The sequence below is a fragment of the Podarcis muralis genome, chromosome 8 (assembly GCF_964188315.1).
Source record: "Podarcis muralis chromosome 8, rPodMur119.hap1.1, whole genome shotgun sequence".
In the NCBI taxonomy this organism is placed as follows: Eukaryota; Metazoa; Chordata; class Lepidosauria; order Squamata; family Lacertidae; genus Podarcis; species Podarcis muralis.
The window spans coordinates 14,473,081-14,495,408 of record NC_135662.1 but is presented as its reverse complement, the minus strand read 5'-3'; the positions used below and the strand labels follow the sequence as shown (position 1 = coordinate 14,495,408).

The 22,328-nt window shown below is 41.6% G+C and overlaps 1 protein-coding gene across 2 annotated transcripts in view; it reads right to left on the bottom strand.

The window, feature by feature from the left end:
- The window catches only part of ATAD2 (ATPase family AAA domain containing 2), a 29,431-nt gene extending 7,825 nt beyond the window's left edge, over positions 1-21,606 (bottom strand). The window contains exons 1-19 of one of the 2 annotated variants that reach the window (XM_028736207.2): positions 21,494-21,606; positions 17,273-17,415; positions 14,913-14,962; positions 14,080-14,248; positions 13,051-13,153; positions 12,705-12,795; positions 11,929-12,033; positions 11,442-11,559; positions 10,899-11,006; positions 9,502-9,610; positions 9,160-9,275; positions 8,572-8,746; positions 8,404-8,492; positions 7,329-7,488; positions 6,402-6,492; positions 5,218-5,526; positions 2,282-2,408; positions 1,430-1,616; positions 324-509 (exon numbers count right to left, since the gene is read on the bottom strand). In XM_028736207.2, coding sequence (XP_028592040.2) covers positions 324-509; positions 1,430-1,616; positions 2,282-2,408; positions 5,218-5,526; positions 6,402-6,492; positions 7,329-7,488; positions 8,404-8,492; positions 8,572-8,746; positions 9,160-9,275; positions 9,502-9,610; positions 10,899-11,006; positions 11,442-11,559; positions 11,929-12,033; positions 12,705-12,795; positions 13,051-13,153; positions 14,080-14,248; positions 14,913-14,962; positions 17,273-17,367 — 2,388 coding nt within the window. In that variant the 5' untranslated portion in view covers positions 17,368-17,415; positions 21,494-21,606. Of the gene's footprint in view, positions 1-323; positions 510-1,429; positions 1,617-2,281; positions 2,409-5,217; positions 5,527-6,401; positions 6,493-7,328; positions 7,489-8,403; positions 8,493-8,571; positions 8,747-9,159; positions 9,276-9,501; positions 9,611-10,898; positions 11,007-11,441; positions 11,560-11,928; positions 12,034-12,704; positions 12,796-13,050; positions 13,154-14,079; positions 14,249-14,912; positions 14,963-17,272; positions 17,416-19,856; positions 20,405-21,493 lie in introns of those variants that run through there. The other variant, XM_028736206.2, reaches the window with a different exon arrangement.
- Between the last annotated feature and the right edge of the window lie 722 nt (positions 21,607-22,328).

Here is a 22,328-nt window from a genome sequence, read left to right as displayed (position 1 = left end):
AATACTTAATTACTGAGGATCTGAACAAAAAAACTTTAGCTCAAAACTTCGCAGATATAAATAAATCTAATTTCAATTTATTTTACCTGGAAATTTACTAGAGTTGTGTTGGAATGCTTCTGTTCTGTAAGCAGTAATGGAGCACTGCAATTTTCTTGATAGACTAAGTTTTCCATAATTGCTTTCATGTTTAGAAATATTTGGCAAACATTAAATACTCATTCATCTTTATTTATTATTTATAAAAGAAATCAAATGCTTAAGTTAGAAAAAGAAAACTCTGAATCAAAGAGATACCCTATGAATTCAATGACATAAAGTACCTCATCTGGCAAAGATGCATGATGTACATCTGATGTTGCAAGGAGCAAAATTGGAGCAAAAGATGGAATGTTCTGTAGCAGCGCAGTAAATGTAGCTTGCAGTGTTTGCCCAATTGTCTCCCACCACAAATGAATATTTGGAATGTATATTATACTTGGAGCTGTTCTCTTGGCTTCACATATTAACTAGTAAAATACAAGAAAAATGATCAGCTGACAGGTCATTAGCACATTTGTCCTTTAATCATGACTTTTTTGCCTGAAAGACACCAAAATCAAAATCATTAACCACTCCCATTCCCTAAATTTGTTAATTTTGGGACCAGCCCCCACCAGATTTTCTCAGATTCCCAAAATCAAAAAGGTACTTTTAGGTTTGTGTAGTTACTGCCTGCCTATCTGCACTAAGACCCAAAAATGGCTGATAGGACAAAAAACAAAAAAAAAGTACAAGCTAAAACAAAAATCTATAAAAACAGGCAGGAACAATCAGCATAATGCCAAATGTTAACAAATTTGCTTTAGCAATACACATTTTCTCAGGGGTATTTTCTGAAAGTGAGGAATAGTCACTTGTCCATACCCCTTTTCTTGCCTCTCTCATTAATCTTTATTTTAATTCATCACTATTTTCTGGAAGGCACTTGAAATCAAATATACTAGTCATCTGTTAACCAGATTAATTATAAACAATTCAGATGCAAACAGTACAACACTAAAAGATATGAGGCATTGTCTGAAGGAATATGTAGCAACCCTGAAGTACTGTAAGTTTTTCTGGGTCTGCTGGGATGGAAATACTGCCTTGAATTCCATCATGTTAGAAGCATGATATGAATGAGCTAAAAAAAACCCCAATGAAGCATGACTGAAGAAAAGCAGCATTCATATTGTCAACCATAATTATAATTCTCAAACCTTAGCCAAACTTAAAAAAAAAAAATCCTCTGGGGCAAAAAAGCCTCCCACCCACACGTGGAAGATGATCTGACATTCCAGTTCTCTAGAATTGTCTTCCACCAGAAAGTGGTAAAGTTTTCAGCATTTGCTGAAAAATTCTGTTCTGTTACCCTCACTTAAGTAGCACTACTACAAAGCTGAAATACCTGCGCACATGTTTCTTCAGGTGTTTTGGCACTGATTCCAAAGAGAATGGAAAGGTCTAGTGTATACACAGTGAACTTTTCCAAAGCATGTATCACTGCCGGAGCCAAGTGAGAGGCTTGTCCAAATCCTGGTTCTCCTGCTATTAAAAGTCTTGGTCGGCAAGAGGTTGGCTGGTGATAAGCATTTCTATAAGAAGTGAGAAATTTTCCTATCATGAGATTTTCTTCCTTTGGGTTTCCTGGAAGGCACCTCACTTCCTCAGTAGGAAACAGCCTATATTGGAACCCACAGCCAGAGCCAACAAATTTTTATTTCCCTAGATTTTGGGGGCGGGGGAGCTGCTCCAAATCCCCTGAACCAACAACCCCCAACTACAATACAAAAACACACTAAGCCACAGCTTAATATAAATTAGCACAAGTAAAATAAATCAAGTGATATACAGCATGGAAGGAAATAGGCAGGGATTTAGGGGGCTACCTTCCCACACTTATGCCACTGGCAGAAGCTACAAAGCTATGGCAAAACAGAATCACCAGAGCTGACGCCAGAAAGGGCACATGGAATGACTTGTGTAACAGAAATTCATAGTAAGGAACTTCCCTTTTCTCCAGAACTTTCAGGAGGGCATTCAACATTCCCCTTGGCACCTGCCAAGCCCCCCCCCCATGGCAGGCAGAAGGCGAGACACCCCACTTTAAGGTAGGCACTGAAGGGAGGTCATTACTGAATTATGGCTCACCTTACAAGCCTCAGTACTGCTCATCAGGGAGAATGAGGGAGCAATGTGAAAATAATGAAGCTTCCTTTAAAGACCAACCAACCAACAACTGCAACCTTTTATCACTTACCTGCTAAAAATCAGGAACATTTCTTTTCGTTTATCATATATTTTCTGAGAAGGTCCAGTTTCAGAAACTGGTAGTTCCTCTTCATCACTGTACAGCAAGTCACTGTCAAATACCTGACCAGCAAAATCTTAAAAATAAAACAAAACTCTGCATTATTTCCTTTGGAATATTGTGTCTGATTTCTAAGGCCTGGTACTAATTTAAACATTCCTGTTCTTGCCTGGAAGAAGCGGACCATTTGGATCCCTTCCAATCGGGATTCAGGCCTCATCACGGGACTGAAACTGCCTTGGTCGCACTGGTTGATGATCTCCGGCGGGCTAGGGACAAAGGTGAGAGCTGTTTCCTAGTTCTGCTGGATCTCTCAGCGGCATTTGATACCATCGACCATAACATCCTTCTGGACCGTCTTGAGGGGCTGGGAGCTGGGGGTACTGTCATACAGTGGTTCCGCTCCTTCCTCCTGGGCCGTGTTCAGAAAGTGGTGGTGGGGGATGAGTGTTCAGACCCCTGGGCTCTCACTTGTGGGGTGCCTCAGGGTTCTGTCCTCTCCCCTATGCTTTTCAACATCTACATGCAGCCGCTGGGAGAGATCATCAGGGGGTTTGGGCTGGGTGTTCATCAGTATGCAGATGATACCCAGCTCTACCTTTCTTTCAAATCAGAACCAGTGAAGGCGGTGACGGTCCTGTGTGAGTGTCTGGAGGCGGTTGGAGGATGGATGGCGGCAAACAGATTGAGATTGAATCCTGACAAGACAGAAGTACTGTTTCTGGGGGACAGGAGGCGGGCAGGTGTGGAGGATTCCCTGGTCCTGAATGGGGTAACCGTGCCCCTGAAGGACCAGGTGCGCAGCCTGGGAGTCATTTTGGACTCACAGCTGTCCATGGAGGCACAGGTTAAATCCGTGTCCAGGGCAGCTGTGTACCAGCTCCATCTGGTGCGTAGGCTGAGACCCTATCTGCCCGCGGACTGCCTCGCCAGAGTGGTGCATGCTCTGGTTATCTCCCGCTTGGACTACTGCAATGCGCTCTACGTGGGGCTACCTTTGAAGGTGACCCGGAAACTACAACTAATCCAGAATGCAGCAGCCAGACTGGTGACTGGGAACGGCTGCCGAGACCATATAACACCGGTCTTGAAAGATCTACATTGGCTCCCAGTACGTTTCCGAGCACAATTCAAAGTGTTGGTGCTGACCTTTAAAGCCCTAAACGGCCTCGGTCCAGTATACCTGAAGGAGCGTCTCCACCTCCATCGTTCTACCCGGACACTGAGGTCCAGCACCGAGGGCCTTCTGGCGGTTCCCTCACTGCGAGAAGCCAAGTTACAGGGAACCAGGCAGAGGGCCTTCTCGGTAGTGGCGCCCTCCCTGTGGAACGCCCTCCCACCAGATGTCAAAGAGAACAACAACTACCAGACTTTTAGAAGACATCTGAAGGCAGCCCTGTTTAGGGAAGCTTTTAATGTTTGATGTATCACAGTATTTTAATATTCTTTTGGAAGCCGCCCAGAGTGGCTGGGGAAACCCAGCCAGATGGGCGGGGTATAAATAATAAATTATTATTATTATTATTATTATAACATTTTATGTGCGCTGAAGCCAAGTGATTCAACTCTGCATAAATGCAGTAACCTAAAATGCTTAAGGAAACTTTAATAATGTCAAGAAGCCAAGTGATACTAAACAAACAGAATAACTCTGTGAATGAAGAGCAAATACAAAGGAACTTCCTGACTGATAGCTCAGTCAGTAGACAATTAGACTCTTAATCTTAGGGTCAAGGGTTCGAGCCCCATGTTGTGCAAAATAATAATAATAAATCATGCATTATTCTGATTCTATGAAACGCTGGCAATGCCCAAATTCTGGAATGCCCTCCCCAATGAGGAACCACAACACCAATACAACAACTATTTCAGCACCTTCCCATTTGCCCAGGAATTTTGGATTATATTTTAGTTGGAATTTTGGTTTACTGTGCTTTTTAAGTTTATGGGGTTTTATCTATTTTTATTTTGCTGTATATTGTTGCACTGAATTGTTTAGTCTTATTTTGTAGTTGTATATTGTATGAACAAGTTTTTTTCATACTATTGAACCTATTATTGATGAAGAAATGTTTTAAATAAAAGTATGCTATGATTCATGACAAAATGAAGCTCAATCCAGATAAGACTGAGGCACTGTTAGTGGGTGGTTCCCTAAACTGGATGGATGAGAGACTGCCTGCTCTTGATGAGGTTACACTGCCTCTGAAGGCGCAGGTGGTACTCCTGGATCCTTTACTGTTGTTTGAGGTTCACTGGCCCTGCTGGAACAGAGTGCCTTCCACCAGCTTTGGTTGTTGGCCCAGCTGTGCCCCTATCTGGACAGAGATAATATATTTTCTGTCTTCTGGGGAGTGGCAGAAATTGTTCTGTACCTTCCAAAGCCACCTCTGTGTGTTCTGAGGTACACAACTGCTCTTCTGGCCCAGAATCAGAAAATTTCTTGCAGGGTAGGAGTTTTGGGCCTCTGACCTGGGCATATTTCTTCCAGTCTCCACATTTGGGCCAGTTAGCATGAATCTTCACTTGTTATCAGTTGGCGCTTATATGGATATTATTAGGATAGGTTACATAAGCAGGAGTCTTAGACTGCAGTTCCCTTTCTAAGAGATCATTTTCTCAAAAGGTAGCATATTAGAGAAAATGTATTTGGCACAGAAAACAAATTTATGTATGGGTGAATTTATTTGCTAAATAATCAATCTGAAGCTTCAGTTCCTCACAGGTTTTAGTAGTTTTCTGTTTTTGGCTTGCAAAATAGAGTAATTCTTAAAGGAGAGGATAATTTCAAGTTTCAGTTCTGTACTGTACTGTATACCACATCAGATTAATTAGATATGATATTCACTCATCCCCCCCACCAATGTAAATAAATGCGCACATACCTGACTTCCCTTTCTGTGCCAGTTCTGCATGTGGAAAGACATTCTGCAAGACTTCCAGGATTCTTTGAAGTGTATTTTCAAGGAGTGGTTTGGAAATGTTGGAGAGCGCTTGGCCAGGTGAGGTCACTGCCCTCTGATAAGCAGGTATGGTCTTTTGCATAGCCACCACAAAATCCTTAGCTGTTATGTTAATAGAAGAGATATCCAACTGCAACTTGACACTGCTGGTGTAAATCTGAGGATAACGTCGGCGCAAGGCACACAAAGCTGCTTCAGCACATATGGACTTAATGTCAGCTCCACAGTACCCTACAAAAGGAAAAGCACATCTGTATGAAATTATAGGGCCTACAAATAGTCTTATAAGCCACACAAAGATCTAATCATGATTTATACAAAAGATTAAATAATCCTTCCTGTCTCAAAACTAGAGGTTATTTAGGCCAATTCCATGCAATATAAGAAACACAGATAACAAGTTGACTATTTTAAGCCGTATTTTAATTAACTGTTTTTGTTTTTTTTTCTATTATGTTTTATTGTAAGTTATATTCGGTGTTAGCTGCCCTGAGCCCAGCCCTGGCCGGGGAGGGCAGGGCATAAATAAAAAAATGTTTTTATTATATTATTATTAGCTATACCTTATATACGTTTCATATAGTGCTGATGTAAAGAATGAACAGCTGATGCCTACCATGCATTTGTAACATTAGCCTAGTAGGTGTGCTACAATATAAAAGCAATCCCCAAATAATGGATGTGTTACTTTGCATGGCAGACATTGTTATATGTAACAGCTGTATTCTTTGATTAAATAGTATTCAACAGCATTCTGTACACAACTTATTCCATGGCCACTGAGCACGCTCAGTCCTCACTGGACTGTTTCCACGTTGTTGTTGTTCCGGGGTGTGTGTGTGTGTGTGTGTGTGTGTGTCCTAAAGACTGACTGTACTCTATTGAGACCTATGTTGTGCAGTGGGAGTAAAACGCTGTTATACGTCATCAGAAATAGAGGGAACGATGGCATAAATTGCAAATTTCAAGGTGTTTTTTTTTTTTAAAAAATGCTCAAACCAGTGTTTTGGCTAATAAGCATGTAAATAAAAAATATTGTTAGGGTTCTGCAGAGATGGCAGATGTCTATTTTCAAACTGTCAAAAGTTTTATCATCATCATCTTACCAACACTTTTTTCAGCTAACTCTTCAAGGAACATCTCTGATGGCTTAGGCGACCATTCTCGGGTGTGAATCTTAAGGATCTCTCTCCTTGCCTAGAAACACAAACATGTATTTCAAACACATCTAGTTTCAAAAGACTACCCATATATTCCCCTTTCAAATACTGTATCTTCCTTTCTAGTTACAGTAACCAACATTTTCAATATTACACTATTTACAAATGTTCTGGGGTGGGGAGTTTTTAAATTTGGTTTAAAAAGGAAAACACAGAAAACAAGCAAAACAAAATTAATAGTAGTAAGGAATTTAGAGATGGCAAGGAAAAAATGAACAACTATGAAGGAGTAAGGAGGATTCAGAAATGCTCAGTTGCAAGACAAAGCAAGGAGGGAACTAGAGGCAGACTGAAGAGCTGGCTGATGCAATCATTTTGCATCCTCTGACCCCAACTTGCCTGTCCTAAGCAGTGGGATGTTATCCCACTATTTACTGCATGCTCCCATATATAATTCAAGAAAAAAAGGGTAAGTGTTCAAGCTTTTCAGGTTTGAGAAAGTTATTAAGGGGAAGTACCTGACACGAGGTTTATAAAACCATGCATGGTGTAAATAGTGGATGGAGCAGAGACAGCGAACCTGTGGCCCTCCAGATGTTGTTGGATTCATTTTGACTACCATAAGATCCATTCATTCATTTTTGTTATAGAAAACCAAATTCCCAATTGCTACAGCAGAATCTGTATCTGGATGCATTTGGAATTTGTGAAGTGGCATCAGCTGTCTATGCCCACACTTTTCACATGTTAGTGTTCTCCACTCCTCTCACGTTAGCCTACCAGAACAATTTTCAGTAGAAATCAACTTCCACCCCCTGCCATAGACTCTGGGTAGGTTAAAGCCAAATATGCATGAAAAAAAGTGAGCCTTACATCTTTGTCTGGCAAGGTGAAAAGGAACTCTCTATCGAAACGTCCAGGCCTTCGCAAAGCAGGATCTATAGAATCCAGTCTATTGGTAGCTCCAATCACCACAATCTCACCTCTGTTGTCTAAGCCATCCATCAGTGCAAGCAATGTAGACACGATTGAACTTTCAAAAACAAAACAAAAACATTTTATCCACTGTGGCTTGGGCAAGATTCTGCTGGCACAACCAGAAGGAAGAAACCATGGTCCTTAGCCCCACCTGTAATCCCTGTTGCTCTAGAAAACTGACTCTTGGGCCAGGGGACACTCAACTTTTTCATGTCTATGGGGCAGCATGCAGATGAGGACTGAGTGTTTGTGAGAAATAAGCAACCCTCATATTTAATCTGAAAGTGGAAGGCATTTCGGCTTGTGCAGCAGTAACTTCGGGTCCAAGCCTGTATCATTTTCTACTCACTGAAGAGATCCAATTAAAAGGAAACACAACTTTACTTTGTAATAGAAAGCTGTTCCCAACCTACAAATACTCACTGAAATTTCAAATGAAGTTTTGACTCATCAAAGATAAAATATCTTACGTGAGAGTCAATTAGTTACATGGGACAAATATTTCAAGCACGACAAAATCATGTCAGAGCTGCACGTTCTCAAGACCTGGCAACACTGTCAAAATGTTCCACATTAGCAGATCTTATATTCCTGTCATGATGCCACATAGGTAACACATAAACCAGTTCTGAGAACTGGTATGAGAAACAGGATAGTGTTGCTGAACCTCAAATTTGTGCTCTAACACAACTCACAGAGTGTGTATGTGTGTACTAAACCAATGTTGCAGTACACACCCAAAAGTTTGCCTGCATGCCTGGAGGCTTACGTATCATTTGCCAGGAAGAACTGTTACTAACTTTAGGCAATTGGTTAAATACAAAGGTGCTTTAAGCACATCACAAATTTAAAGCTTACAAATCTACAATGGAAACAGTGACTTGTCATAAGAGTATTTGTACAAGTAATGTATTTAGGAAAAAGGTTTAGGAGATTTGAAGACAAACATAGAAAACAAACAAAGTTGTACCTGTGAATTTGATCTTGCCTACTGGATCGTACAGGAGCAAGACCATCTATTTCATCGAAGAATATAATTGAAGGACGCATCTGAAAGGCCTAAAACAAAAGCTCAAATGTAGAAATTCTGAAGGCTCTATACAGAACACACCATAGAATAAGATAAAAGTATAATTACCTGATCAAATAATAAACGAAGCTGTCGTTCAGATTCTCCCACCCATTTACTGAGGCAGTCAGCACCTTTTCTCATGAAAAATGCTACTCTTCTATCACCTTTACTACACTCATTAGCAAGTGCCCTGGCAACAAGAGTTTTTCCAGTACCCGGCGGACCATAGAAGAGGCAGCCCCTATTAAAAGTATGAAATTGCAGTATTTTGGTTAGTAGACTGTTTCATAATTTTCAAAAGTATATCATACTTTACCTAATCATAATATAATTTAAGCTAACCTCATTAAATATGCTTATGAGTTTCTGTCTGCCTAAGAGAGATTTCATCCCCTCCCCTCTTCTGGGTCCCACCAACAATTCATTTCAATATTCCTCTCTCCCCATTTAAAAAAGCAACTTGCATTCTGCTGGCATTGTGTTGAAAAAAATGTATGAACATGCTGCATCTATGCAAAAGGCATTAATTATGCAAAAAGTAATCTTGTGTGGAGGGCAGGCTAAAAAAACCCCTAGCAATCATGAAGAGAAGATGAAAGTTTGCAATTGGGGTAAGTTCACTGTCATCCTGCAAACAAAATGTTTGCTTCCTACCTTGGAGGCTGAATTTTGAATCTCTCAAACACTTCTGGATAAAGTAGTGGGAAAACCACCATCTCCTTTAAAGCTGAAATATGGCTAGATAGTCCACCCACACTATCAAACTGGATCTAAGAAGGAGAAGCAGAATTAACAAATGAAGGTCAACAAAACACAGAAGTGAATAATTAAACCTTATTACTTAAGTCTTTAAAAAAAATAATGGGTACTTAAATGAACAAAACAGCTACACAGCTCTCATTCAGGTTAATCAGCAAAACTTGAAAAGCTGTGCTTATTTTAAGAGAGTGGTCAATAACAAAATGTACTTAAGAAACTAGGAAATTAAACACTCACTGAAGAATCTATTTGCATTGGATCAACATCAGCTAGGCTTGCTCCAATTTTCATTCGATCCTTGTGGACTCCCTTCAACTCATCTTTCCTAAAGTTTAGTGGAAGGCACCTAATTTGAGAATGAAGAGTTGTTTTAAGTAATAGAGAAAGAACAAGTTCATATTGAAACATGGAAATGGGGTTGCCTTTAATTTAGCAAGAGTACCACGAGATGTAATTTCAAATTAGAAATCTACTCCATACTATCTGTAAAATACTGTAGAATCTACATTAGCTAAACATAAAACAGTTGTTATGAATATTGTGGGTGAAATTCAATGCTGTACAATCATTCTGTCTGTGGAAGCATTTCTGCTTGCCAGACGGAACAATCTCTCCTCTCCTTCCCCCACACTTTATTCTGCCCCCCCCAACACTGATTTCAAAGGGTGCAGGGGAAGGGGGGGCAGCTGCACTAGCATGACTCATTGTCCTGCCTCATGCTAGTGCAATTATTAAGTCAAATTCGGTCCTGTGTCTCCTCTGAACAAATTATTTAACCTGAGGAACCAGAATTCTCTAGGCTTCTCATTAAGAATGTTTTAATCATCCAGATCAGGGATTCCCAAACTGTGATTTTAAGTTAAATTCAGGTGGTTTGTGGTGTGCCTGTAAAAGTAACATTAAAAATCATGCAGCATCTATTACATGGGTTCCCAAATTTACATCTCCAGTATGCCCCACGGAGAGCCTCAAGGTCCATAAATAGCAACACCCTAATGGTCCTGGGCCCTAAGGAAGTTAGATTAGCTTCAACCAGAACCTGGGCCTTTTCAACCCTGGCTCCGGCCTGGTGGAACGCTCTGCCTCATGAGACCAGGGCCCTGCAGGATCTGATTTCTTTCCGCAGGGCCTGTAAGACAGAGTTGTTCCGCCTGGCCTTTGGCTTGGAGCCAATTTGATTCCCTCCCCTCCCCCTCTTTCTTTTTCCTTTCTCCTCCTGTGATGAGGCTGCATTTTAATATTGTATTTTACTCTTGCTTTTAAGTTGTATTCATTCAACTTGTTTTTATTATTGCTTGTTAGCTGCCCTGAGCCTGGCCTTGGCTGGGAAGGGCGGGATATGAAAAAAAAAATAATTATTATTATTATTACAATTCCTATCATCTCTGACCACTTGTCCTGCTAGCTAGGAATGATGGGAGTTGTAGTACAAAAAAAACAGCTGAAGGTCAAAGTTTGGGAAACCCTGATCTAGCACAACACATTATAACTGCCACAATAGGCAGAAAAAGTAGTCTGCCAAGACCCTCAGCAATTTTTAGGTGGTCTATTGGGAAAATGTTTGGGAACCACTGTGCTAGATAAGAATGTGTAATATGTACATTGTTATTCTGAGTCCAAAAGTTGGAGGATACCTGCTTAATGCTTTGCTCCGACTTCGTTTCCTACGCCTTTCAAAGCGTTGCTCGTCATCAGAAGAGGATGAAGATGTAGAATCACTATTGTGAATTGCATGTTTTCGTCTGTTTTAATTGGAAGACAAAACCTGTTAAGTAGTCACTGTGAAAAATTTCACAATTAATTTACACGGCCAGTTAAGGCATCCAAATTATTCCATGTATCAGCAAAGTGGGTAAGCTGCATGCAGATGTGTTTGGTGGTAGATCACAGACTCCCCCCCCCCCCAAAGAAGCTCAACAACTTTGACCTGAACCCCCCAAAAGGGGGTAGATCACTGCCAGTTTTTAACTCTGTGAGTAGATCACAGTCTCTTGGGAGTTGGCCACCCTTGCTGTACACAATTTGCTACAGATGATGAAGTCATAACAGCAAGTACAACTGAAGGAAAGTGCAGCTGATTTGAAACCATATAGCCTAGTTGTTGAGTAAATCAGGAGGAGAGAAAACATTCATGGACTGATAATACTGGAGCACTAATACACAACAAATCAACAAACCTGTTAATCTTCTTACAATAAGGACTCCTTGATCCCGCAGGGCTGAAGGAAAATCTTCGTCTCACTGGAGAAGCAGCATCAGGATAAAACAATTTGGGCTTCCTCTGGTGCCTTGGTTCTATTAACAAACATCAAAGTAAGAACAGTTACATGTTTTCCCTTACATATTAATTGATGAGAATATAAAATGTCAACATTTTGGAGTATCACGCACTTATATGTTATGTTTAGTTCTAACATGAACATGTTCTAACATGAACTAAGTTTGTGTTTTCATTTCTGGGACAAGACCTCTCAGTCATTCAAACTGGAAGATTTTCTGGTAGTCACCTAGTGAAAACATGTATAATTGTGTGGCAAAACGTAAAGACAGCCAAAACAAAGCAAAAACAAAACAGGGGTTGATATACCAAAATAATGAAGCTTTCCAAATATAATATGCAAGGGTAAATAAACTCCAGGGAAAGATGGTATAGTGGACACCTACTTTCTGGTGAGGCCTGATAATGCACAACTGTTTTCCGCTGTCTAAGGTCGTAACGCTTTTGATTATCTTCTCCATCTTCATGGTCTTCACCTTCTTCTGAAGATTCTAAATAACAGAATTCTCTTTAGCTTAAAGAAAGAAACTTACTTGACTTACAACAGATTCTAGGGCTGTAAGTGCAGTTAGACACTGCCAGTCTTGGATTAGGAATAACAGCTTCACTACAGTAAAAGCTATTACAATTTGTTATTTTAAGAGACAGGCATCCCCAACCTTCGGCTCTCCAGATGTTTTGGCCTACAACTCCCACAATCCCTTGCTAACAGGACCAGTGGTCAGGAATGATGGGAATTGTAGTCCAAAACATCTGAAGTGCCAAAGGTTGGGGATGCCTGCTGTAATAGCATCTCCTCAGAAATCCCAATAAATTTTGTGAGTTTAGGACTACAAACTAAATGGATTTTTGGAGTAATTAACTACCATCTCCACATGTCATTTTCTAAATGTCTAAGGTGAAGGATGTTTCTATAAACAAAAAGGTTCCCCATTGTGTATACAAGTTACGTTGGTCTAATTTGTATTTTGTTTTACTGAAAAACAAACAAAAAAAAACATTTGGGGGGAAGAAAGGTTCCAAAATGAAGCATAATTTTTTATCCTATTGGAGTATACTAATTCACCCACTCAAAACCTAAAAGTATGCTGAAATTGTACTACACTGTATTAAAATAATAAAACAGAATATAGCTCTAAAAAGTTGAAAGTAGCACAATAACCTGCACTTCCATCTTGGTTATCAGTGGTTTCTTCATCAATCCTTTGGATTGCTCTTTTTGGTTTTCCTCTTGAGTACACATTAAGGTTTTCCTAATAATAACAAGTGAAAACATGTAATTCAAGTCATCCCATGACACGTGTCATACATGCAATGAAACTATCAACTTTAAGGCCAGCTCAATAAAAGTAGCAAAACACTATGGAATAAATGTTTAAGCTTTCTATCTCCATCCCTCTTGCTCAGGGTGTAAGCAAAGCTGAAGTTAAAATTGCAAAATACATATTTAACAAAGAAAGAATAATAGCAAGAAATTATTCTTTTACACAATCTGTATATACACGTACCTCTTCTCCATCATTAAACACTCCAAGATCTTCCAAATCCAGCATTCGTCGCCGACGCATCTTCTTCATATCATCCATTTTTTGTAGTACAGCTTCTGCAGTGCTTGACAAAGTGCAAGATGTAATCAAACAGAACATGAAAAATATTTTAAAATACAAATCAGTTAAACAGAGCAAGCTGCAGTGCTGCACTAACAGGTTATGGAAATATGAAACTAGCCACACACACACACACACACACACACACACACGGTTTGAAATGAATGGCAGCAGGATGGAAGAATTTTACTACAGTCCCACCTGAAAGTGAAATAGCAGAACTTTCTATTATTCAACCACAAATCACAAAGATAACACTCTATCTTACAACAAAACTAAGAAACCATTAAAGCAGTTGCTGGTTGAGTGGGAAATCAGAGCATGAATCCATAGGTGTTAATGAATGCTTATTTTTATTTAGCATTAAGGTTGAACTAAAAGATTTACTCATATTTTGAGTGCTTCTATACTATTTTTCATCATATTTGGCATCTGGACATTTCATATCAATAAAAATATATGGTAATAATAGAACACGACAACATCAAAATAGTAAAATTCAATAAAAATTCCCACCCTGTTTCGTCCGCCATGTTTATATTGTAAGCTTAATGATAACAATAGTAATATTGAACTTACAATATAAACCTGGTTGGTTGACAGAGGGCAGGATCTTTTAAACTGAATTTTAGCAACAAGTTTTATGACTACAGTAACAATATAAACACTCCAATAAACAACATAAACAGGCTACTATGCAGAGCCACATGTACACTCAACATAACTATTAAGTCCCCTCTTTCCACTACAGAACATTTTAATCCCTGAAGTTACTCCTGTAGTTATAGAGCTATCCAATATAATACAAGAAGCTGCAATCAGAAATTAAAAGTGGGGAAATACCATGTGTTTCACAAAATTTTCATTCCCACCACAGTTGTTCAAGAGAATGCTTTTTCAAGGCATTTTGACACTATAAAAAGTCCTTACTTTGTAATAAGCTTGTCAAACAAAACGGACTGGTTCATAGTACTAAAGCGGCTTCGCCTAATTCTGCAACTGCGGCGGACTTCAACATCCCCATTTTCTTCTGCAACATGTTCACCAGACTTTGAATTTATTCCTGTTTTCAAAGACCTAGTGACACGAACTACAGTTCCTATGTTTTAAAACAAACAAACATTATTTTCATTAGTCTGTTGGCTTACATAAAGAACAGATTTTTACGCATTATTCTTTGGCGTTGAGAATTGTTTCACAAATAAGTTTAGTATTTATGCAGTAGTCCTAGGTACTTCTTATGATGTCAATCATGTATTTCTGTGAGGTTTTTCAAAACTGATGTTTGGATGCAGTATTTCTGGGAGCAAAGTAAAATCAAATCCAGGAGCAATTGGCTCTCATTACTAAAAGAAAACATTTAAATTTATTATCAACCCTAAAAAAAATCTGAAACTCCCCTTGTTCAAAAGTGCTATTCTGACCCATTCACCTTCTGTTACCGCTGCCCTGTCACCTCTGCAAGCCACCAAGGGTAGAGGGGCCCTCTGAAATAGTGCCTGATGGGACACATTCATTTACCCTATCTCTAAAAATACAAAATGAGCAATAGGTATTGATAAGTGGCATAGTTTTAGGTCAGATCATTCTTGCTGCAGCAGAAGATAGTGCCTATGAAAGCTATGGAATGTCCTTCCACTGCAAAGGTACACAAATGTCAACCTTCCCCAGGCTAGGAGGTTGAATGGTATCAGTGGTGCACTGGATCATTTTACAACTCTACATTTCTATAAATCACAAGATTTGTATTTTACTAGATTTACCATATTCACAATCTTCATTCTTTTTATCTGCTTGTTGTCTAGCCAGCTGCCTGCACAGAAACAAATAGATTCAAAGTTAAGACTTCACCAATTTTTATTTGGCTCAGTACTGGAACTGAGTTGAACTCTGGGACCTGCAACTCTTCTTTAGGGTACCAAACGTGTTCTTTTCCAGAATACTCCCATTTTCACCCATCCACCGGCCAATATGCTTTTCCCAATGAGCATGCTCAGTTCTCACTAGGCTATTTTGGTTCTCTCCCACCACCCAAAAGGAAGATTTGTACTTATGCAAAGCTTGAGGGAATGCTTTAGCTTCATAAGGACTGGCGCTCTTGAGAATACGAATAGTTTATGAAATCCTGTTTATTTGTTCAATTTTCAATTCTAAAAGCTCAAATTAACAAAAGGTAGTGCCAAAATCATTTTAAAATGTAATGTTGCTTGGACACTAAGCCTTTCTTTCTTTTAAAAAAGGGTTTTTTAAAATTGCTTATAACCATAGATCTCTACATGATTAGTAGAAAAGCAAACATTAAAAACAAAACACACAATATTAAAATTAATCAGATAAAATTAACACCCCAGAAATGCTTCAAATAAAAATGTTTTTATGGTATGCCAAAACCCAGTGTCAGAATCTTCTCACCTCCACCAATGGTTCTTGCCTCTGCTAGAAGGGTAGCATAATGCAGGGGCTACTATGCTAAATGCCAAGCTAAATGCTATCTTCTGAGTAAAAATAAATCTGATCCACCACCAAAAGGTGAGCCCTGAAGCCCTATGACCTAGGCAGCCTAAAGGGAGTGAGGTGCTCTTTAAGATACCCTGGTCCTAAGCGGTTTAGGGCTTTGCACGCTAGTACCCAAATTATTTGTATTTCCCCAGTCTTACTACATTTCTGTGTTAACTGTGGAGATTGCCCTCCAATGCTACAGTATAATTCTGGGGTATTTAGTCCATAAATAATACATTTTAAATGTAAAACATTTTAATAGTTTTCACTGATATACTAGCTACACTGCAATATATTTTCAATGAAGTTCTATTCTGCCAAGCTGTAGGGACTATTGGCAGGTGGTTCATATGTTCGGAGAGACTGTGTTCATTCAGTTCTAGAGTGGGTTGCCCTATTCCACAAGAATCAGGTGTGTAGTTTGAGGATGATTATAAATCCATTATTGCCATCCAGTGCTCCAGTGATCTCAGTAGCATGTAAAGTACGTACAGTATTTTGGACTGCACCAGTTACAGACTCTCCAGAGTAGATACATCTTGGCCTCAGTTATTAATTCTCCAGTAAATTCCAGATACGATTTACTGCAACATGCTCTTTTATTGGGCTGCCTTTGAAGACATCTAAAAGTTCCAGTTAGTTGAGGACACAGCTGTTAAGACTGCTAAAAGGAACCAGGAGGCAGGATAATAATCAAAGTTTGAATTTGCTCCCTATCACATACAACTTCAGTTCAAAGTGCAAGGTACTTATTTAAAAGCTCTACCCAACTAACAAACCAGTATCTACTAAGCAGTCTATTCCTGGATCTATCTGCCTGTGTGTCAAGAACTAGACCTGAGACCTTTCTCCAGATACCCTCATCACTGGAAGCAAGATGAGTGGCAAACAGGAAGTGAGTGGCAAACAGGTGATAACCTGAAGCTAAACAGTTGATAACCTGAAGCTAAATTGGAACATATTCTGTAGCTTACTGAATGTGGTTTGTTGCAGTGAAACAAACTGCAATCCTAATTCAGACTTGACCATGGATTGTGGTTACTTTTCAGTGTTAGCTGGGAGGAACAAAAAGGGGCACAATTCACTGGTGCATCGTAAGCCAAGGCCCACTATAGCTGCCTGTCCAGATATGTATGTCATATACACAATACTTAGTTAACAAGAAACCCTACAAAAGATAATCTTTTCACATGATGGTAGTAGAAACGTATGATCATTCAAAAAGTATAAGATGTGAATTTTTAAATCTTAAAGTATACAAGCCAGTGCCATCATCCTCAAGCAATCCAGCAAAGAACTTAAGTTGAAATCCACCTCAGAAAAGCTGTAGTTTCTACACCACAATTTTCTCTAACAATGACCAAAGGACAAATTCACTCAAGCAGACAATTTCCAAGGCATGGCATACAAATAGCATAACTGGGCCCACGTAAGTTCTGGCAATGTGAGGTGCTCTACATGCAGTCAGATTTGGAAGCACTAATTTACTCTGCAAGGAGCACAGCATGTGTATAAAACTCTGGTACTTAGAGTGTAGGACTTAATAAACTAGGCTACAAGTAATACAGGTAGAACATAAAATGATCTTACAAACTTATCTGCAAGAAGTAGAAAAAGTTATTACCTTGTAAAATGTTTTCTGTTAATACCATTCTCACTCAGCATTGTCACGCTTTTGTCAAAACTAGAGTCTGAATAATGTTGATTATTTTTCCTCATAGATCTTAAGGAACGTAAATGTTCACATTCTTTATCTGAAGACAACTCCTGAAGAAGTAAAAACCAATTAGGAACATGCACATTGTACTATTTGCTTTTAATTTTTTGTGTTATTGTATATTTTAATTAAGGATGCTTTAATATTATTGTGTATTTTAAATAATTATGGATGTTTGAATAGTTGTAAACCATTTAAAAGCCAATTTGACATGTAAGTGGTATATAAATTAACAACTGCCAAAAACCTCTCCATAGGTCCAGGACCTCTTCTGAAGGCAGGCGGGGGGCGAAAGTCTTTGCTCCCCCCCCCCCCCGCCTGCCTTCAAAAGCCCTCCGGGACAGCAGAGAACAGGAAGGCAGGCAGGGGGGAACAAAGACTTTCGCCCCCCCCCCGCCTGCCTTCAGGAGACCTCCAGGACCTCTTCTGAAGGCGGGAGGGGGGTGAAAGTCTTTGCTCCCCCCGCCTGCCTTCAAAAGCCGTCCGGGACAGCGGAGAATCGCGTTGCCCGGGGCGATTTTAAACCCGCTGTCCCGGGTTTTTTTAAATGCTGCTGGGCGGCAGCGCTGCCACCCGGCAGCATTTTAAAATCGCCCCGGACAGCGGAGAAGTCCCCCGCTGTCCCGGGGTTTTTAAAAAACCTCTCCGCCCCCCGCCAGGCTTCGGAGCAGCCTTCCGAAGCCTGGCGACGGGAGGAGGTCCGAGGACAGTGGGGAAGACGCGCTGCGCTTCCCCGCTGTCCCGGAGATTTCCCTATGGGCTTTCGTCTTGCGAACGAAGCCCATAGGGAAATTCGTTTTGCGAAGCGCCTCCAAAATGGAAAACCCTTTCGTCTAGCGGGTTTTCCGTCTTGCGAGGCGTTCGTCTTGCGGGGTACCACTGTATTTACAAGTAGATAGATATATGGTTAGATACACACATAGACCCTGAAGTTCCAGTGAAAAATTGGGTCTGTTCTCCACTATAGTCATGGCGTGACCCACACAGTTCTATTCTGTCCCCTACGATATCTACATTAAAATACAAGTGTGTGATAGTTTGGAGGTTTAAAGTCAATAACTATTTCTCTATTACATCTGAGCCAAGACACCCAGAAAATGCAAAACCACAAGGCAGGATGAAGTCAAATAAACAGATTCAATTCAGACAAGGCAGGTTGTTGGTAGATAGGTATTCACTGGTACTCAAGACCCCTCCTGAATGCTAGGTCATGGGCTGTATTAATTTCTACTCAGAATAAGGTTACCAGATTTTTTTCAATGAATCCGGGGACACTTTTCAACTTCAGTAGGAATTATAGGATTTTGTCAGGGGACTGATTTGTAAATCCTGGAAACGGGGACATCTGGTAACCTTAACTCACAATAGACCTACTAAAAGTAATAGGCATTACCAACTTACATTCATTGATTTCAGGTAGGTCTGCTCACAGTGGAACTGACTTGGCTACACTCCCAACCAATTAGTATCACCAAGAAAAAAAGCTATTGTCATCTTCCCCCACTCCCCCCTCTGTAGTCTGATCAATGTGAGCAACAGTGCTGGATTTGGGTGGGGGGTTGCATGTTTGAAAGACTCTAAAGGAGCAACTGAGTGCCAAGGTGAGTACAGGCAATGAAAGATAGCTAGAATCAGAGAAAGGGAGGGACAGGGCCACTGCCCAACTTGCAGAGTGCCTTTCTAAACATCTCTCCATGACATAGGAAACGAACAAGGCAATGATATACCCTCTGGGCAAGTCAAGCCCACAGCCTGCTGTTACAGAAACTGCTTCCAACACAAGCTCGAAGGGGCGGATTGCTCAATTTGCTGGAAGGTATTGTCATGCAACGGAGCTGAATCGTAAGGGGAGTTTCGGGAACTCATGGCACTCGCTACCATGCAATATGGGTGACTGAGGCGGGCAAAAGGGGAATTATTAAGCTTGCCCCCCACAAACCCCGTCTAACTAATGGCTTTGCGCTTTGGGTTCCCTGGGCTTATCAACAGCAGGCTGAGTGGGGAAAAGGACGATGGACTTAGATGGGCAACTTCGGTTTCTAATCCAGAGCCGTTCTCCCAACTTTTAAGACTTCGTAGCTTCTGGTGTGTGGAAAAAGCAATAAATAGTATTTACAAAACAACGAATTTCCAGCTTCTGGGTCACCCTACGGGATCGCCCCCCCAAAAAAAAACCCCACATACAAAATGGTTGTTTTGTTTTTTGGCCGAAACTTTTCATGCAGCGTTTCGCCGCTTGTTATGAAACATTTGCTGCCCAGCTGCGTTGTTTTGGAGTTGGTTTTATCGCGCGCTCCGGTTTTTCTGGGCAGCTGCTTCCAAAGCCTCTAGTGGCAAGGAGCAGCTGCCAGCAACTTTAAAAAATAGTAATAATAATGAATTCATTACACATAAAACAGTCTCTGCCGCTTGGGGGAGGAGCCTGAATCTCCCTAAGGGACTTAATAAAAGTAAAAGGTGACCCCCCCACCGCCGCCGGTTTTCTCCTCACCGCGACGGCTCTCCGGGCCTTGTCTCCGCCGGCCACTGCCGAGGAAGCCGACGGGAGCTCCAATGAGAGAAACTCGGAGCTCGTCTCCATCGCGTCGTAAGGCGACGCCGGCGTTGCGCCCCGTCGGCCGCCGCCTGAGTTGCTGCTGCCGGCGGGAGCGCCGCCCGGGCCTGGACGGCTAGGGCCGCCCGAGCCGCTTCGGAGCATCACCATGGCCCTCCCGTCGCGTCGCCCTGACAGCTGGACGAGGCCTTGGCCGCCACAGACGAGGCTCCTTCGCCGCCGACGAATTCTGGCGCCACAAACCGGGAGGAGCCGCTTCACCCAACCGCCATTCGAAACCCTCCGCACCTCAGCGCTTGCTTCTCAACCACACGGCAGGAAAGGAAAAGACAAGACCCCTGCCAAATCTCATAGGCTCTGAACTACTTCCCCTTCCTTCCCTATTTTTACTACAGAACACTTTTTAAGAAAAAGCCTAAGGGTTAGTGAGTTCGCCGCTGGACAAGTAGTCCCAAACCGGCGGAGGGACACAGCGCTGTGTTTTTCCTCCGCAGTTTTGGCGCGCGCGAAGTTGTTTTGAGGGCCCGCTTGTCCTGCTGCTGCTTCTGCGCAGCGATTGGCTGGCGGGGCCCGGCGCGCGCGGCTCTGCCTCACAGGCTCCTCCCACCCCCACCCCCCGCTTCAAATCCCGCGCCTTCCCGAGGCCAGTTTGCAGAGGCGGCGCAGTGTGTGGCTTTGGAGGGGCCAAAATTGAAAAAATATTAACAAAATAAACATTGTGCAATAACTAGGAGGGCGCGCAGCCCTTGTTGCAAATGCAACGCATTGCCCGATTTTTTATTTTTATTTTTTTTATATTGCATGTTATATCTGTACTCGCCACTAAACAGTTTTTGCTGGAAGGGTATCTATCCTGCAGCAACGCAAACACCGGCCCAAAGCATTGCATATCCTAATTAAATGCATTGCGACGTAAAGCCTTAAAGCGGTCACCTCGGTGGGCAGGAACCGCACACTGGAGAGACAGCAGAGCAAAGACGGGTGGTATTTTTTCACAGCCAGCAGGCTCCTTTTTAAAAGATCCCGTCAGTGTGGGAGCGATCCGCCGCCAACTGCTACGAAGTAAGCTGCTGGCAAACGAGGGAGTGCAAGAAAACAAAGGCTTTTCTGTAAATAAGAGGCGGTTGCTTTTCTGCAGAGAAAACCCTGCCTAGCAGCACAACTAGCGCCCTTTCCCCCCCTATTCCGCTTACCCGCGAGTAAGCTCCTTGGAGCAAAGCGGGACTTGCTTCCAAGCCAACAACATGCACGCACATAGGAAAAAAGCATGTGCAATCCATGCTCGCCGTCATAAAACATGCAGGCCTATAAGAGGGGCTGAGACAAATTCTTGGAGAACAAGTTGCCCTAACGCTCATTACCAGTGGCTGGAAACCGCAGGAGAGGCTCCTGGGCTCAGACCTTGTTTTGGCGTTTCTCCTGGGCATCGGATTGTGATGGGCCATTGGCCTGATCCTGCAGGCTCTTCCAAACGTGGCTCTTCCCAGGAATCTTGCATTTCCTTCATCCCTGTTGCCCTAGACTTTAACACGAAGGACGCCCTGCCCAAAAGCGTATTAAAAGACTTTTCTCACCGGTAAGATCCCAGGTAACTTTCGGAGCAGATCCCAAATGGAGATGCTCGCCTCTCCTGGATGGAAAACCAGCCTCTTCTCTCCAGCCCCGAGTCAGGTCTCAGGTCACGTCCCCAGACAAGACCTGCAAGATTTTCGCTCCCTTAAGGAAGAGGGCGGGGTTTTCCTCACCTCTTTATCGACTAAGAATTTGACCTCTTATCTATTAAAGCACTTAAGGGTACTGACATGCTCTGCATATTCCTCCCTTCCAGAATGGGCCACATCCGCCCTGATTGGATCTTATGCATTTAACTGGATTAATTTGTGCTGTTCATTCCTGCAGTTTTGGCCCCGCTTCCTAAAAATACTAGCACACAACACACCTCCCTTTACTCATGATAAAAAGTTTGCTCTCCGTTAATAGTCTCGTGCCTATTTGATAAAGTAGGTCTTTAACCCCTGCCCCATGAAACTGGGCTCCACAATACAAATCTATGTGTTGTTATTTATTGAAATATTGCAGCACAGGTTTTCTCATAAGGCAGCGTACAAAACAGCAGTAGGAAATCATATCCTCAGTTGAATATGTACAACTCCATCCCTCTACAATTAGCAGTAAAAGCACCAATAAAACTCATTGATTAATGAGAAGGTGGAAATGCAAGCGTACTGAACGCCCTTTTAGCCAGGCGTACTTAAACGAAGGATCATGCATTGTGAATAAACATTGGGTGCACATCTGAAAATGGCAAAAATGAGAACAGCCCAGTTGAATCTTAAAAGCTGGCAAATTCACGACGGAATCGGGTTTCCTGTATTGGACTACAGTACAGTACATTCAGAATCACAGCAT